This window comes from Somniosus microcephalus, chromosome 19 (assembly GCF_052327205.1).
Source record: "Somniosus microcephalus isolate GS21.2 chromosome 19, FLI_Smic_1.0, whole genome shotgun sequence".
NCBI lineage: Eukaryota > Metazoa > Chordata > Chondrichthyes > Squaliformes > Somniosidae > Somniosus > Somniosus microcephalus.
The window spans coordinates 81,640,595-81,659,144 of NC_141005.1; the positions used below are offsets into that span (position 1 = coordinate 81,640,595).

At 51.2% G+C, this 18,550-nt stretch overlaps 1 protein-coding gene across 1 annotated transcript in view; it reads right to left on the bottom strand.

Moving 5' to 3' along the window:
• The window catches only part of derl3 (derlin 3), a 43,346-nt gene extending 26,542 nt beyond the window's left edge, over positions 1-16,804 (bottom strand). Inside the window, exons 1-3 of the mRNA XM_085962110.1 lie at positions 16,617-16,804; positions 10,256-10,321; positions 9,889-9,962 (exon numbers count right to left, since the gene is read on the bottom strand). Of these exons, the coding sequence (XP_085818236.1) occupies positions 9,889-9,962; positions 10,256-10,321; positions 16,617-16,709 (233 nt within the window). The 5' untranslated portion in view covers positions 16,710-16,804. The remainder of the gene's footprint in view (positions 1-9,888; positions 9,963-10,255; positions 10,322-16,616) is intronic.
• Positions 16,805-18,550: the final 1,746 nt, after the last annotated feature.

The following is an 18,550-nucleotide window of genomic DNA, read 5'->3' on the forward strand; positions in this document are numbered from 1 at the left end:
GTGTGGGGGGTGTGTGTGTGTGGGGTGTGTGTGTGTGAGGGTGTGTGTGTGTGTGGGGTGTGTGTGTGTGAGGGGTGGTGTGTGTGTGTGAGGGGTGTGTGTGTGTGAGGGGGTGTGTGTGTGTGAGGGGTGTGTGTGTGTGTGAGGGGTGTGTGTGTGAGGGTGTGTGTGTGTGAGGGGTGTGTGTGGTGTGTGAGGGGTGTGTGTGTGGGGTGTGTGTGTGTGAGGGTGTGTGTGTGTGTGAGGGGTGTGTGTGTGAGGGGTGTGTGTGTGTGAGGGGTGTGTGTGTGTGAGGGGTGTGGTGTGTGTGTGAGGGGTGTGTGTGTGTGTGGAGGGTGTGTGTGTGTGAGGGGTGTGTGTGTGTGTGAGGGGTGTGTGTGTGTGTGAGGGGTGTGTGTGTGTGAGGGGGTGTGTGTGTGAGGGGTGTGGTGTGTGAGGGGTGTGTGTGTGTGTGTGAGGGGTGTGTGTGTGTGAGGGGTGTGTGTGTGTGTGAGGGGGTGTGTGTGTGTGAGGGGTGTGTGTGTGTGGGGTGTGTGGGTGTGTGTGTGTGGTGTGGGTGTGTGTGGGGGTGTGTGTGTGAGGGGTGTGTGTGTGTGAGGGGTGTGTGTGGTGAGGGGTGTGGGGTGTGTGTGTGTGAGGGGTGTGTGTGTGGTGAGGGGTGTGTGTGTGTGGTGTGTGTGGGGGTGTGTGTGTGTGAGGGGTGTGTGTGTGTGTGAGGGGTGTGTGTGTGTGGGGTGTGGGTGTGTGTGTGTGGGGGTGGTGTGGGGGGTGTGTGTGTGTGGGGGGTGTGGTGTGTGAGGGGTGTGTGGGTGTGGGGTGTGTGTGTGTGTGAGGGGGTGTGTGTGTGTGAGGGGTGTGTGTGTGTGTGTGGGGTGTGGTGTGGAGGGGTGTGTGTGTGTGGGGGTGTGTGTGTGTGTGTGAGGGGTGTGTGTGTGTGAGGGGTGTGTGTGTGTGGTGAGGGGTGTGTGTGTGTGTGGGGTGGGGGTGGGGTGTGTGTGTGTGAGGGGTGTGGTGTGTGTGAGGGGGTGTGTGTGGGGTGTGTGTGGGTGGGGGTGGTGGTGTGGGGGTGTGGGTGTGTGTGAGGGGTGTGTGTGTGTGAGGGGTGTGTGTGTGTGAGGGGTGTGTGTGTGGGGTGTGTGTGGTGGGGTGTGTGTGTGTGTGAGGGGGGGTGTGGTGGGGTGTGTGTGTGTGGGGGGTGTGTGTGTGTGAGGGGTGTGTGTGTGAGGGGTGTGTGTGTGTGAGGGGTGTGTGTGTGTGTGGGGGTGTGTGTGTGTGTGAGGGGTGTGTGTGTGGGGGTGTGTGTGTGGGGGGTGTGTGGGTGTGAGGGGTGTGTGTGTGGTGGGGGTGTGTGTGTGTGAGGGGTGTGGTGTGTGTGAGGGGTGTGTGTGTGTGTGGGGGTGTGTGGTGTGTGGTGTGGGGTGTGTGTGTGAGGGGTGTGTGTGTGTGTGAGGGGTGTGTGTGTGTGTGAGGGGGGTGTGTGTGTGTGGGTGTGTGTGGGGGTGTGTGTGTGTGGGGTGTGTGTGTGTGAGGGGTGTGTGTGTGTGAGGGTGGGTGTGTGAGGGGTGTGTGTGTGTGTGAGGGGTGTGTGTGTGTGTGAGGGGTGTGTGTGTGGGGGTGTGTGGGTGTGTGGGGTGTGTGTGTGGGGGTGTGTGTGTGTGGGGGTGTGTGTGTGTGTGAGGGGTGTGTGTGTGTGAGGGGTGTGTGTGTGTGTGTGGGGGTGTGTGTGTGTGAGGGGTGTGTGTGTGTGTGAGGGGTGTGTGTGTGTGTGAGGGGTGTGTGTGTGTGTGAGGGGTGTGTGTGTGTGAGGAGTGTGTGTGTGTGAGGGGTGTGTGTGTGTGTGAGGGGTGTGTGTGTGTGAGGGGGTGTGTGTGTGAGGGGTGGTGTGTGTGTGTGAGGAGTGTGTGTGTGTGAGGGGTGTGTGTGTGTGTGAGGGGTGTGTGTGTGTGTGAGGGGGTGTGTGTGTGTGGGGTGTGTGTGTGTGTGAGGGTGTGTGTGTGTGGGGTGTGTGTGTGTGGGGTGTGTGTGTGTGTGAGGGGTGTGTGTGTGAGGGGGTGTGGTGTGTGTGGGGTGTGTGTGTGTGTGAGGGGTGTGTGTGTGTGTGAGGAGGTGTGTGTGTGTGAGGAGTGTGTGTGTGTGAGGAGTGTGTGTGTGTGAGGGTGTGTGTGTGTGTGAGGGGGTGTGTGTGTGTGTGAGGGTGTGTGTGTGTGTGAGGGGTGTGTGTGTGTGAGGGGTGTGTGTGTGTGGGGTGTGTGTGTGGGGGTGTGTGTGTGTGAGGGGTGTGTGTGTGTGTGAGGGGTGTGTGTGTGTGTGAGGAGTGTGTGTGTGTGTGAGGAGTGTGTGTGTGTGAGGAGTGTGTGTGTGTGAGGGTGTGTGTGTGTGGGGGTGTGTGTGTGTGGGGTGTGTGTGTGTGAGGGTGTGTGTGTGTGTGTGAGGGGTGTGTGTGTGTGTGAGGGTGTGTGTGTGTGTGAGGAGTGTGTGTGTGTGTGAGGAGTGTGTGTGTGTGTGAGGAGTGTGTGTGTGTGTGAGGAGTGTGTGTGGTGTGAGAGGAGTGTGTGTGTGTGAGGGGTGTGGTGTGTGTGAGGGGTGTGTGTGTGAGGGGTGTGTGTGTGTGTGGGGTGTGTGTGTGTGAGGGTGTGTGTGTGTGTGAGGGAGTGTGTGTGTGTGAGGAGTGTGTGTGTGTGTGAGGAGTGTGTGTGTGTGTGTGAGGAGTGTGTGTGTGTGAGGGGTGTGTGTGTGTGAGGGGTGTGGTGTGTGTGAGGGGTGTGTGTGTGTGTGAGGGGTGTGTGTGTGTGAGGGTGTGTGTGTGTGAGGGGTGTGTGTGTGGTGGGGGTGTGTGGTGTGTGGGGTGTGTGTGTGGGGTGTGTGTGTGTGAGGGGGTGTGTGTGTGTGGGGGTGTGTGTGTGTGAGGGGGTGTGTGTGTGAGGGGTGTGTGTGTGAGGGGTGTGTGTGTGGGGGTGTGTGTGTGTGTGAGGGTGTGTGTGTGAGGGGGTGTGGGGGTGTGTGTGTGTGGGGGTGTGTGTGTGTGAGGGGTGTGTGTGTGTGTGAGGGGTGTGTGTGTGGGGGGTGTGTGTGTGTGGGGGGTGTGTGTGTGTGTGTGGAGGGGTGTGGTGTGTGAGGGTGTGTGTGGTGTGGGGGTGTGTGTGTGAGGGGTGTGTGTGTGTGTGGGAGGAGTGTGTGTGTGTGAGGAGTGTGTGTGTGTGAGGGGTGTGTGTGTGTGAGGTGTGTGTGTGTGTGAGGAGTGTGTGTGTGTGAGGAGTGTGTGTGTGTGAGGGGGTGTGTGTGTGTGAGGTGTGTGTGTGGTGTGAGGAGTGTGTGGTGTGTGAGGAGTGTGTGTGTGTGAGGGGTGTGTGTGTGTGTGAGGAGTGTGGTGTGTGTGTGAGGGGTGTGTGTGTGTGAGGTGTGTGTGTGTGTGAGGAGTGTGTGTGTGTGTGAGGGCGAAGAACCAGACTTCACCAATAATCAGGGAAACAATTACGTTTTCGGGAATAACCACTTTGACATCCCTTCCCTTCCATACAGGCATAACTGCGACAAGCAGTCAAATACCAACGGAAAACAGCTACTACAGCTCTGTCGAAACCTGGGTCTGTACATTGTCAATGGTAGGTTCATCGGAGACCTCCTAGGAAGATCGACCTATTGCTCACCTCTTGGCTGCAGCACAGTAGACTATATGATTACAGACTTAGACCCATCCTCTTTCAGAGCATTCACAGTCAAACCACAAACAACACTGTCAGATCACAATCAAATTACTATGTTCCTCAAAAAGACAGAAACAAACAACATAGAAACACAACCCAGTAAACTGTACAACACCAAAAAATCGTACAGATGGGCCAAAAACGACACGGAAAAATACCAGAAAACAATTAGCAATGCATCAACTCAAGCTCTCTTAGACACCTTTCTGGATAACATATACACTCACAATAAAGAAGGCGTAAACCGGGCAGTTAGTAAACTAAACAATATTTTTGATAATTTGGCAACAAATGCAAACTTGAAAGCTCACAAGAACAAACCCAAAACAAAAAACTATGAAAAATGGTTTGACCGAGATTGCCATAACATGAGGAAAAAACTTAGAAAAATATCAAACCAAAAACACAGACATCCAGAAAACGAGGAACTACGCCTTACTTATTGTCAGACACTAACACAATACAGAAACACACTCAGAACCAAAAAAGAGCAATATATTAAGAATACACTCAGCTCCATGGAGGAATCCATTGATTCCAATTGTTTCTGGGAAAACTTGAAAACACTACACAAAAAACAACACGACGATTTGGCCATTCAAAATGGGGACACATGGGGTAAACCACTTTGAAAAATTATACCAGAAAAACACACTAAGACCAGAGCAACACCAAATATGCAAAAAACTGGAAAAGCTAGAAATGGCCATAAAAGATAACCAAAACCCGCTGGACGCCATAATAACAGAAAAAGAACTTCTTGAAAAACTCAAGGACCTGCGACCAGGAAAAGCCTGCGGGACAGACGGCATACTAAACGAGATGATTAAACACACAGACAACAAAATGAAACTGGCTATCCTAAAACTCTTCAACTTGGTTCTGAGTGTCGGTTATTTCCCCGATATCTGGAACAAAGGACTCATAACGCCCATATACAAAAGTGGGGACAAAATCGACCCAAACAACTATCGAGGCATCTGCGTAAACAGTAACCTGGGGAAGGTATTCTGTAGCATCATAAACAAAAGACTTATAAACTTCCTTGAGGAGCACAATGTCTTGAGTAAAAGCCAAATTGGATTCCTGCCAAACTATAGAACATCCGATCATATCTTCACCCTACAGACCCTAATTGACAAACACGTTCACCATAACAAAAGCAAAATCTACGCATGCTTTGTAGATTTCCAGAAAGCTTTTGACACCATCTGGCATGACGGTTTATTCCTGAAACTTATCGAAAGCGGGGTAGGAGGGAAAACATATGATGTAATTAAATCAATGTATACAAACAACAAATGTGCAGTTAAAATTGGAGACAAACAAACAAAATACTTCCCACAGGGGCGGGGGGGTGACGCAGGGCTCGCCAATCTCACCGACACTCTTTAATATTTACATAAATGGATTGGCAAAACTACTTGAACAATCTACAGCACCCGGCCTCACCCTATATGAATCCAAGGTTAAATTCCTCCTCTATGCAGACGACCTGGTTCTGCTGTCACCAACTAAAGAGGGTCTACAGCAGAACCTGGACCTGCTGGAGTCGTACTGCCAGACTTGGGCCCTGACAATAAATCCCCAAAAAACCAAAGTCCTTGTGTTCCAGCAAAGATCCAAACATCAGGGACCCAAAATAAATTTCACAGTAGGAACAACCAAAATTGAACAAACCACTAACTACACATACTTGGGCTTAAAAATCAGTTCTACGGGAAACTTCAAACTGGCTGTGAATGAACTGAAAGAGAAAGCAAGAAGGGCTTTCTATGCCATCAAAAAATCAATCCAAATAGAAATCCCAATTAGCATTTGGCTCAAATTTTCAAATCAGTAATTGAACCAATTGCACTCTATGGCAGTGAAGTATGGGGACCGCTAACTCAACAAGAATTTGCAAAATGGGACAAACACCCAATTGAGATCCTACATGCAGAATTCTGTAAAAGTATCCTCCGGACTCAAAGGAAAACAGTAAACAATGCATGCAGGGCGGAACTAGGCCAATATCCATTACTAATCACTATCCAAAAAAGAGCCACCAAATTTTGGAACCACCTACAAATGAGCAACCCCCAATGCTATCACTACGACGCCCTGAAATGCCAAGAGCTGACCATAAAGAAGAATACCCTCAGTCAACTAGTCCTGGGACTCAGTGAAGTAACTACTAACAATACCCAGCCCCAGGACAGTGACAGGGTAACACAAAGAATTCGACCCAACACAATCGTCGCTAAACAAAAGGAAAAATATCTGACATATTGGGCAGAAACAACAAAAACCCAAAGCAAACTCAATTGCTACTTGGCCCTAAACAGACAATACAACATAGCTGATTACCTGACCATGGTAAAGGATAACAAACTGAGAAGAACCTTGACAAGGTACAGACTTAGCGAACATAGCCTAGCGATCGAAAAAGGCAGACACAGGCAGACCAGGCTGCCAAGAGAAGACAGGATATGCTCTCACTGCAATCAGGGAGTAGTGGAGACAGAGATGCACTTCCTCACAGCCTGTGGAAAATATCAGGACATCAGGGAGAATTTCTACCAAAAATTCTCACAAATATGCCCTGAATTCAGAAATCTGAATGACAACCAAAAACTCCGATTCCTACTGGGGGAGGAGAGAAGCTGTGTAACACTGGCGGCGCACTATGTTACAGCTTGCCATGAACAGAGGGACAACCAGTAAACTAAGAAATGAATATATATAAACAATGCGAATGTATATTTATACACTCAGGGATATACCTGTTTATACACTGTATGAATAGAACTGCGTTTATGTGCTCAACCATAAATGTATTTTGATGCTTTGGCAACATAAGATGTAACTTATCATGCCAATAAAGCGATTTGAATTGTGAATTGTGTGTGAGGGGTGTGGGTGTGTGAGGGGTGTGTGTGTGGGGTGTGTGTGTGTGTGTTTGTGGGGGGGGGGTGAGGGGTGTGTGTGGGGGGGGGTGAGGGGTGTGTGTGGGGGGGGGGGGGTGTGTGGGGGGGGGGGGGCCGTGGGGTGTGGGGGGGTGGTGTGGGGGGGGGGTGTGGGGGGGGTGGGTGTGTGAGGGGGGGGGGGGTGGGGGGGGGTGCGGGGGGGGGGGTGGGGGGGGGTGCGGGGGCGGGGTGTTGGGGGGGGGTAGGGAGAATGCTTTCTGTAATAACTTTATTCAGATTACACCCAAGGGATCAACTTGAAAATTCAAACTTATTTGTTTAATACAAGCATTGGACACTCCGTTAACTGGGGAATCGTATCGCAGCAAACACTCTCCATCAGGTGAGGGTCATAGAATTTTACAGCACAGAAGGAGGCCATTCAGCCCATCTTGTCCATGCAGGCCAACAAAGAGCTCTCCATCCTAATCCCACTTTCCAGCACTTGGTCCGTAGAACCAAGAGGAAGTATTAAGGGGTTTAGCATCTTTGAAAGTAGATAAATCCCCAAGCCCGGATGAAATGTATCCCAGACTGTTAAGAGAAGTAAGAGGAAATAGTAGAGGCTCTGACCATCATTTTCCAATCCTCTCTGGCTTCAGGTGTGGTGCCAGAGGACTGGAGGACTGCTAATGTGGAACCCTTGTTTAAAAAGGGAGAAAAGGATAGACCAAGTAATTACAGGCCAGTCAGCCTAACCTCGGTGGTGGGAACATTATTGGAAAAAATTCTGAGGGACAGGATAAATCTTCATTTAGAAAGACACTGATTAATCAAGGACAGTCAGCATGGATTTGTTAAGGGAAGGTCGTGTCTGACTAACTTGATTGAATTTTTTGAGGAGGTAACAAGGAGGGTCGATGAGGGTAGTGCGTTTGATGTAATCTATGTGGATTTTAGTAAGGCTTTTGATAAGGTACAGCATGACAGACTGGTCACAAAAGTAAAAGCCCATGGGATCCAGTGCAAAGTGTCAAGTTGGATCCAAAATTGGCTCGGAGACAGGAAGCAGAGGGTAATGGTTGATGGGTGTTTTTGTGACTGGAAGGCTGTTTCCAGTGGGGTTCCGCAGGGCTCAGTACTAGGTCCCTTGCTTTTTGTGGTATACATCAATGATCTAGACTTGAATATTGGGGGTATGATTAAGAAGTTTGCAGATGATACTAAAATCGGCTGTGTGGTTGATACTGAAGAAGGAAGCTGTAGACTGCAGGAAGATATCAATAAATTGGTCAGGTGGGCAGAACAGTGGCAAATGGAATTCAATCCGGAGAAGTGTGAGATAATGCATTTGGGGAGGGCTAACAAGGAAAGGGAATACACATTAAATGGTAGGACACCGAGTAGTGTAGAGGAACAAAGGGACCTTGGAGTGCATGTCCACAGAGCCCTGAAGGTAGCAGGCCAGGTAGATAAGGTGGTTAAGAAGGCATACGGAATGCTTGCCTTTATTAGCCGTGGCATAGAATACAAGAGCAGGAGGGTTATGCTTCAACTGTATAAAACACTAGTTAGGCCTCAGCTAGAGTACTGCGTGCAGTTCTGGTCACCACATTACAGGAAAGATGTGATTGCACTAGAGAGGGTACAGAGGAGATTTACAAGGATGTTGCTGGGAGTAGAGAATCTTAGCTATGAGGAAAGACTGGATAGGCTGGGTCTGTTTTCCTTGGAACAGAGGAGGCTGAGGGGAGACCTTATTGAGGTGTATAAAATTATGAGGGGCATAAAGTGGATAGAAAGGACCTATTTCCCTTAGCAGAGGGGTCAAAAACCAGGGGGCACCGATTTAAAGTAATTGGTGGAAGGTTTCGAGGGGATTTGAGGGGAAATTTCTTCACCCAGAGGGTTGTGGGGGTCTGGAACTCACTGCCTGAAAGGGTGGTAGAGGCAGGAACCCTAACCACATTTAAAAAGTACTTGGATGTGCCCTTGGGATGCTGTAACCTGCAGGGCTACAGACCAAGAGCTGGGAAGTGGGATTAGGTTGGATAGCTCTTTGTTGGCCGGCGCGGACACGATGGGCCGAAATGGCCTCCTTCCGTGCTGTAACTTTCTATGATTCTATGATATCAATAAATTGGTCAGGTGGGCAGAACAGTGGCAAATAGAATTCAATCCGGAGAAGTGTGAGGTAATGCATTTGGGGAGGGCTAACAAGGAAAGGGAATACACAATAAATGGTTGGACACTGAGTAGTGTAGAGGAACAAAGGGACCTTGGAGTGCATGTCCACAGATCCCTGAAGGTAGCAGGATAGGTAGATAAGGTGGTTAAGGCGGCATACGGAATACTTGCCTTTATTAGATGAGACATAGAATATAAGAGCAGGGAGGTTATGCTTGAACTGTATAAAACACTAGTTAGGCCGCAGCTAGACTACTGCGTGTAGTTCTGGTCACCACATTACAGGAAGGATGTGTTTCCACTAGAGGGGGTGCAGAGGAGATTCACGAGGATGTTGCCTGGGCTGGGGAATTTTAGCTATGAGGAAAGATTGGATAGGCTGGGGTTGTTTTCTTTGGAACAGAGGAGGCTGAGGGGGGACCTAATTGAGGTGTGTAAAGTTATGAGGGGCCTCGATAGAGTGGATAGGAAGGACCTATTTCCCTTAGCAAAAGGGTCAATAACCAGGGGGCACAGATTTAAAGTAATTGGTTGGAGGTTTAGAGGGGAGTGGAGAGGAGGAGAAATGTTTTCACCCAGAGGGTGGTGGGGGTCTGGAACTCACTGCCTAAAAGGATGGTAGAGACAGAGACCCTCATCACATTTAAAAAGTACTTGGATATGCACTTGAAGTGCCGTAACCTACAGGGCTATGACACTTCTGGGGTCGTCATTCAGCACCGACAGTGTCGTCAGTGCTGAGTGAGGACTGGAACAATTTCCACTGGGAATTAGCATCAGGCACACACAAGATCCAGGATAAAGCACCCTCTACCCGGCCCGAGCAATGCAGTGAGGTCCCAGACTCAGAGGACCAGGATTCAAGTTCTGTAAGCTAAGATTTTTTTTCAATCCAACTTCAAACATTAAAAGATCAGGAGCAGCAAAACACTGCCTTGTGACTTCCCCTAAAACACGGTCAGTTCAGGTTTGGGTTTAGGGAGCAAGTGTTGTCGCCCCACCACTTTGATTACATCAGGTCCAGGTCAGAACTCAGCGCTGGGCCTGTCTGTGAAACTTACCCAACCCGAACCTATCGGCCATCCCACTCTGCCACACATAAAGGATACAGAAAGATCATATTGAACAAAAAGCTAAACCCCAGGGGACCAAAGAAAAGAAAGTTGGTTAGTAGTCTCCACACCTGCAAAACAAGAGCAACACAGAAATTAATGAAATACACACACACGCACAACATAGATTTAATAAACTTTACCCAATCTCTGAACCCATCGCAGTGATCAGTACAAATTCACTGAGGTGGAAATGTTGGGTGATATTTTCAGGATGATGAGACTGTGGAAGTGGTTTGAGGTGATGGATTATGGGTATTATAAACAAGTAGTGCCGGTCTCCCTGTAGAGTATTGGTAATGAGTCAAATAAATCTAGGGCCAATACATCATGAAGTGTGGGGTAAAAGCATTCTTCAACTCACCTGATATTTCTTGACTATCAAGTCGGGATTGAAATAAAGCTGGAATGGGGTAATGAACTCCAGTTGCTGTGAAAAGACAAGTGAGAATTTACTGCAAGCAGCGTCAGCTCGCTACAGGACACAGCTTCATGAACCAAAGGTCAGACCCAACAAACCGCACATAACAATCCAATCCACAGACATCCCATTAAACTACAGGCAATAGGGCGGGAAGGAGACGGGAGAGAGTCGAAGCTCGTGCTCTTGTACGCAGGTGCTTGCTTAACTTGTATCTTTATCCATTTCAGAGGGGCCAGAGATGATTCATTTTCTCATTTCCTTTGGTTAGTGCACAGCAAGGTGCAGTACAGACCAGAAGATCCTAGATTTACTCTATGCTCTGTGATGGGGTGACCCATCTCAGCCAGTGCCTTGGGCTGTAGGATTGCGGGGAGGGGAAGAGACAAAAATTAGCAAATGTTGAAGAATATACAAGTATGGCAGACAAGAGCAGACCAGGTTCAATTGTAACACTCACCAGGGTTAGGGTTACAGTTAGCCCACAAACAAAGAGCCTGCCAACACTCACTGTGGCTCACAAATAAATACTGAAAATCGCAGCAACTGAGGAGAAAGAGATACCTGGAAATGAGGGGCGCCATATTGCTCCCAAATACTGCATTTATCATCCACATGAGCTAATCCAGTGAGAGGGGTCAGCAGAGGCCCCAGTACCACACCATGGAAGGACAAGTCATACTGCAGACAGCAGTTGTGCTTCCGAAGCGATGGTGTCTGAACACCACAGCTCAGCTCAAGTCAAACTGTACTCTGTGCCCCTCAACAATAGTCAATCCATCTGAACACCACCCCACTTGCCAGAGGAAACGTGAAGTGCTACAGGGATCCCATTCTCAAATCCAATCTTTAACTTGCCCCTTCAATGACCACAGCACACAAACATCCCCCCCTTACTCAGCCGGCTCGTGAAATAACATTTCTGCAAAAATACTTCACGGTATTGTGGGAGCACCATTACCGCATGGACTGCAGCGGGTCAAAGAGAAGGCCCAGCATCCTCACTAATAAACAAGCAAAACTCTCAGCAGAAATTTAATGCAGTAACTGAATCGTACTGGAACTCCCAATTCCATTGCTGCATCATACGTCACTGGCAATCATCTATATCCACACCGTACGTCTTTCCCCGCCCCACCCGTCCGTCCGTCCCCACCCCGCCCATCAGTCCCCGTCCGTCCCCACCCCGCCCATCAGTCCCCGCCCGTCCGTCCGTCCGTCCCCACCCCGCCCATCTGTCCCCGCCCGTCCGTCCGTCCCCACCCCGCCCATCAGTCCCCGCCCGTCCGTCCGTCCCCACCCCGCCCATCAGTCCCCGCCCGTCCGTCCCCACCCCGCCCATCAGTCCCCGCCCGTCCGTCCGTCCCCACCCCGCCCATCAGTCCCCGCCCGTCCGTCCGTCCCCACCCCGCCCATCAGTCCCCGCCCGTCCGTCCGTCCCCACCCCGCCCATCAGTCCCCGCCCGTCCGTCCGTCCCCACCCCGCCCATCAGTCCCCGCCCGTCCGTCCGTCCCCACCCCGCCCATCAGTCCCCGTCCGTCCCCACCCCGCCCATCAGTCCCCGCCCGTCCGTCCGTCCCCACCCCGCCCATCAGTCCCCGTCCGTCCGTCCGTCCCCAGCCCGCCCATCAGTCCCCGTCCGTCCCCACCCCGCCCATCAGTCCCCGTCCGTCCGTCCGTCCCCACCCCGCCCATCAGTCCCCGTCCGTCCGTCCGTCCGTCCCCACCCCGCCCATCAGTCCCCGCCTGTCCGTCCGTCCGTCCCCACCCCGCCCATCAGTCCCCGCCCGTCCGTCCGTCCCCACCCCGCCCATCAGTCCCCGCCCGTCCGTCCGTCCCCACCCCGCCCATCAGTCCCCGCCCGTCCGTCCGTCCCCACCCCGCCCATCAGTCCCCGCCCGTCCGTCCGTCCCCACCCCGCCCATCAGTCCCCGCCCGCCCATCAGTCCCCGCCCGTCCGTCCGTCCGTCCCCACCCCGCCCATCAGTCCCCGCCCGTCCCCACCCCGCCCATCAGTCCCCGTCCGTCCCCGCCCGCCCCCACCCCGCCCATCAGTCCCCGCCCGTCCGTCCATCCTTTCTTCTGTCCCCGCACCAACTACTAAAGGAGTGAAATCCACTTCTGTTAACCCAGAGTTTCAGTTCAAATCCCACCATTGCAAGTTGTGAAATTGAATTGAATAAATCTGGACAGTTCTGGGCAGGCACCTGGAGAATGACGGTCAGATTGTCATAAAAACCCCGCTGGGTCACTAATGTCCTTCGGGGAAGGGGAGCTGCCATTCTTACCCTGTCGGGCCTATATGTGACTGCGCTAGTAGTAGATTCCTAATGCCCTCAGGGCAACCAGGGTTGGGCACTATATCCTGCCTCAACAGTGTCATACACATCCCAAGAACATATTTTTAAAATCTTACCGTCAACTTTTTCCATTATAAATTCCAATGTCCACATTTAATACAAACTGCCTATGTAAACATGTCACGCTGAAACTACACCCTCCCGCCAGTGGAGTCATAAAAAGAAAGTCTTGCGTTTATATAGATCCTTTCACGGCCTCGGGACGTCTCAAAGCACTTCACAGACAATGAAGTACTTTTTCTGAAGTGGAGTCACTGTTGTAATGTGGGAAACGCAGCGGCCAATCTGCACAGCAAGCTCCCACAAACAGCACTGTGATAATGACCAGGTAATCTGTTTTTTCAGTGATGTTGATTGAGGGATAAACATTGGCCAGGACACCGGGGAGAACTCCCCTGCTCTTCTTTGAAATAGTGCCGTGGGATCTTTTACATCCACCCGAGAGAGAGCAGACAGGGCCTCGGTTTAACGTCTCATCTGGACGGCACCTCCGACGGTGCAGCACTCCCTCAACACTGCACTGGAGTGGAGTGTCAGTCTAGATTTTGTGCTCGAGTCTCTGGAGTGGGACTTGAACCCACAACCTTCTGATTCAGAGGGGAGAGTGCTACCCTCTCTTCTTAGGCAGTCCCGAGGATGACTTGCTTCCACATTAAAAATGAGTTCTCTGGTGACTGATGAGTCCAATGCGGGACCTACAGTCTCCGTCACAGGTGGGGCAGACGGTGGTTGAAGGGGCGGGTGGGTGGGGTGATTGGGAGCAGTACGGCGTTCCGGTCTGTCGCTGTTGGGTTGTCCATGAGGGTCCTGACTTTCCAGGTCCCGAACTTCATTTTAAAGGGTGGAAGATGCCTGTGCATGAATTCTTTTAACGTGGGGTGGCCGTTGCACACCAGCTACTACACGGGCTTGACAGAGCAAGGTCTTGGTCCAATGGCAAGGGGATCCAAGATGATTGGAGACCAGGCTCTGCTACAACGGCCTAGCACACACACACACTGAACCGCAGCAAGGAGTGCTGCCCACTGAACCACTGCTGACAGTCAATCATAATAGAAGTATAGAATGAATGACATCTGTGCGCCCTGCTCCAATTATTCCCGCACCCTCTAGCCCCGCTTGAGTTACACTTGGTTTTGACTCCTCGTATGTAATGCCACAGGAGATTGACTCGTCTGTTATGAAATGTGGGTGCAATAGCTTCATGGTTCTGGACCAGGAACCCAGGGGTCAGGAGTTCAAATGTCACCATGACAAACTGTGAAACTGAATTCAATAAACCCGGTCATTTCCGGGCTGGCTGTCACCAAGGAAATTGCTGTGAAAACTGCCGGGGAGGGAACCTGCAGCCCCCCGGCGCCGCCTCCTCCACCACCCAGTATGGCCTACAGGTGACTCCAGTCTCACACTGTGCGGTTCACTCGGAATGTCCTCAGGGCAACTAGGCAAAAGAAGATGGAGCTCAACAAATAGCTAGAGGCAATTCTGGGAGGTCAGGGCAGTTCTAAAACTCGAGTGCAGTAAATGCTGAATAGTATTCAAGTCACAGTCCCACAGCCAGACTTCACTCAAGCTCCTTGACTGAGTAACATGCTCATAATAAGTTACTCTCCACTCTTTGTTGTTCAAACTATTGCTGAAGTGTCAGCTGGAAGTCATGATTGGACCAGAAAATGATCAGGTGGAAGTTCACGCCCCTTGAGCCCAGTATAAAAATGGACAACACACTGTTTAATGATAAAAGCCCTCTGACATCAATGCCAAACAGTCTGCATTAACCCTGGCCTCCATTTCCTCTCCCTCCCTTCAAGGCCAACGAACAGGCAGTTATTTTTTGGGGTGAGGGGGCACCCTTGTTAATATTTTATACATGAAAAGTTTAACAGAATAAAATCCAGGTGGCAAAACTATCTCCTTACCGTGCCCACTTTCCTCCATTATATTACACAAACATCGTACTGCCCCCGATATTCCCAGTACAGCATAGAGCAAAGCTTTCCACAACAAGAATTTGTTGGTTAAAGTTGCACTTGAAGTGCGGCTTACAAGAACAGTACAACGTATGATTTGCTGTTAATCACTTAGCATGCTAAATAACGAAAGTATGCACTCCCTGTCACCTTGGGTGATTGCATTGGATAGCGCCATTTCCTGCCACGCTTTTAGTCCTGATTGTCAATGAATTGCAGTTATTCTGCAGTTACCTGCCCCCGCCACACAGTGCTGCCCCCGATTATCAAAATCCACGACAAGGCTTTAGACAACGTGGACCACTTTCCATATCTCGGGAGCCTACTGTCAACAAGGGGAGACGTCGACGACGAAGCCTAACATCGCCTTCAGTGTGCCAGGGCAGCCTTCGGTCGCCTGAGGAAGAGAGTGTTTGAAGACCAGGACCTCAAACCCGGCACTAAGCTCATGGTCTACAGGGCAGCAGTGATACCCGCCCTGCTGTATGCCTCAGAGACATGGACCATGTACAGCAGGCACCTCAAAGCACTGGAGAGGTAACACCAACGCTGCCTCCGCAAGATCCTGCAAGTCCATTGGCAGGATAGGCGCACCAACGTCAGTGTTCTTGCTCAGGCCAACATCCCCAGCATCGAAGCTCTGACCACGCTCAATCAGCTCCGATGGACGGGTCACATCGTCTGCGTGCCCAATACGAGACTCCCAAAACAAGCGCTCTACTCAAAGCTCCGACATGGCAAGAGAGCCCCAGGTGGGCAGAGGAAACGCTTCAAGGACACCCTCAAAGCCTCCTCGAAAAAGTGCAACATCCCCACCGACACCTGGGAATCCCTGGCCCAAGACCGCACAAAGTGGAGGAGAAGCATCCGGGAAGGCACCGAACACCTCGAGTCTCTTCGCCGGGAGCAAGCGGAAGCCAAGCGCAGGCAGCGCAAGGAGCGCACGTCAACCCATGCACCCGCCCCTTCAACCACCGTCTGCCCCACCTGTGACAGAGACTGTAGGTCCTGCATTGGACTAATCAGTCACCTGCGAGCTCATTTTTAATGTGGAAGCAAGTCATCCTCGGTTCCGAGGGACTGCCCAAGAAGAAGATTCCATGAAAGCCAGCACCCAAGTCGCTGTTCTCAACACTGAGTGTCAGCAGGCTATTCATATAGGTAGGGTGTCACACCAATGCTGTCCCAACTCGCTGTCCGCACACAGACATTTCCAGCTGGAGGCACTGGCTGCGTGAACACTGGCTGATTCCCTTCTCCATAGCCCAGGAACACTGAGCCCAAATGTAGCTGCTCCACCACTGGCACACAACAGAGATGGAAGATCGCAACCCTCTGCCTCTGACTGTGGCACACTACAGGGTACATCTGCCCATACCTTATAGTTCACTGATGGCCAAGCAAGAAAAGTTGGAATGGAGAGATGGCTTTGGGATTGGGCTTACTTCGAGATGAAGTGGTAGGCAGCAACTTACGCACCACAAGCCTTGCCAACTCTGTTTGGAGGCATATCTGGAGATTTGATCACGTGACGCTCTAAGGGCACATGACAGCTGGGCACATGACGCTTGACCACCTGTGCCCCCGCCCCGCCTGTCCTCGCACATCACCAGCCGTGGCTCTTGGCACCGAGGGTGACGTTACCCAGCTAGGGGGGTGGGTGCTGCCGGCACAAAGATCTCCCGGGCGGCTAGCAGCATTGCCAGGGGGAAACCATGCCCCATTGAAGGAGGCTCCCGGGCAATCCGGGAGAGTTGGGAACCCTGGCACTGGGGAAGGACAAACCACAACACAGCCCAGGCTTGAGGCACGTGACACGCACACGGCTTCAGATTGGTCAGAATCAGAGCCCACCCCACATACACAGCGGCATCAGGCGGGCCCAGAGCCGCCCGGCCAGGCACTGACCGGACAACACTGCCCGGTGCGAGGGCCTGGCACCCGCGGCCTCACCCCGGACACCCCATCCTTACCACGGCCGCCGTGGTCAGCACACAGGCGGTGGTGTAGGCCCGGGTCACGATGGGAATCTGCCGGTACTCCTGCACCAGGCTCTGGTACGCCATGCCCGCGCCGCGCCGCCCGATCCCCAACTCCTCGATTCCCGACACGCCGCCACTGCTCCGAGCGCCGCCACCGCCTGACTGGCAGCTCCAGCCGCCAATCGCCAAGCAGCGTTCGGCACAGCGACCTATCAGACGGCGGGGTCTAGGGGGCGAGGCGGCAGCGGTCCCGCCCACAGCCGGTGACAGTGCAGCGGGAGGGGGCGGGGCTGAGCGCCTGTAGGGCGGGGCCTAGCGCCACGTCGCCGTTCACCCGCCAATCGCATGAGGGTGAATGATCATTGGACTCGGCCAATAGCAATGGAGGAAAGGACATGTGCGGCCAATGGGCTGTCACCACGGCAGGAAAGCGGCTCGAGAGGGGGAGAGAGAGACTGGGGAGAGAGAGACTGGGGGGAGAGAGAGAGCCAAAATTGGGCTCTAACAGTAAATCTAAAGAAAACCAACATCATGATTTTTCAAAAAAGGCCCAGATGTCGGGAAAACAAATACCAGTTTACCCTCAGTGATACCACTATAGGACACACTATGAGCTACACCTACCTTGGTCTAACTATTACAGCATCAGGGAGCTTCAGCATAGCAGTGAATGCACTAAAAGAAAAAGCCCGAAGAGCCCTATATGCAATAAAAAGAAAATTCTACAACATCCAAATCCCAATCAAAATCTGGCTCAAAATATTTGACAGCATAATCCTGCCCATTGCACTGTACGGTAGTGAAGTATGGGGCCCGCTAAATCACCAAAGCTACACTAAATGGGAAAAACACACAATAGAAGCCCTACATGCAGAATTCTGCCGAAGCATCCTTCGCATCCAAAGAAAAACGCCAACAAATGCATGCAGAGCCGAACTAGGCAGATACCCACTGATAATAAACATCCAAAAACGAGCACTAAACTTCCTAAATCACCTCAAATCTAGCTCCCCAGACACCCTTCATTTCAAAGCCTTTCAGACCCAAGAGCTAAACCCAGAAAAGAGTCCCCTGAGTCAGCTGCTACTGAAACTAAGTACTCAGCCGGACCCTGACCAGCCCCAGACCAACACAGCCGTCCAAACACCAATCCGAGTGAACCAAATCATTAAACAATGCAAAGAAACCTACCTGGAACATTGGAACAAAATAACCGAAAGCCAAAGCAGATTAGAATGTTACCGGGCCCTAAAAAGAGAATATAAACTGGCAGACTACCTCACGACCATCAGAGACACAAAACAGAGACAGACCCTCACCAGGTACAGACTAAGCGACCACCAACTGGAAATTGAAAAAGGCAGATACAAGAAATCCTGGCAGCCTAGAGAGAATAGAATATGCGATCAATGTCTGGCCGGCGAGGTTGAAACAGAAATGCATTTCCTCCTAAAATGTGAAAAATTCAACACATCAAGAAACATATTATTCAACAAGCTAAGCCAAACAACCCCAGATTTCAAGGAATTGGATGACCTGTCAAAATTGAGATTAGTCCTAGGAGAAGGAGACAGACCATACCTTGGGGCCAAATATGTAACAACATGTCACAACCTGAGGACTGTTTAAAATTAAGACTGTTTAAAATTAATATTGAACGTACCAAATGAAGTACAAAGACTGTTTAAAATTAATATTATTTAAAAGTAATATTGTATGTACCCAACAAATGTCAAATCGATTGACACCTACAGAATGTTGGAAAACTGTACCTTTTTGCTATGTAAGCTTTGGCAATATGGTTCTCTGTAAACTTTCATGCCAATAAAGCATTTGAATTGAATTGAATTGAGAGAGACTGGGGAGAGAGAGAGAGAGAGACTGGGGAGAGAGAGAGAGAGACTGGGGGGAGAGAGAGAGAGAGA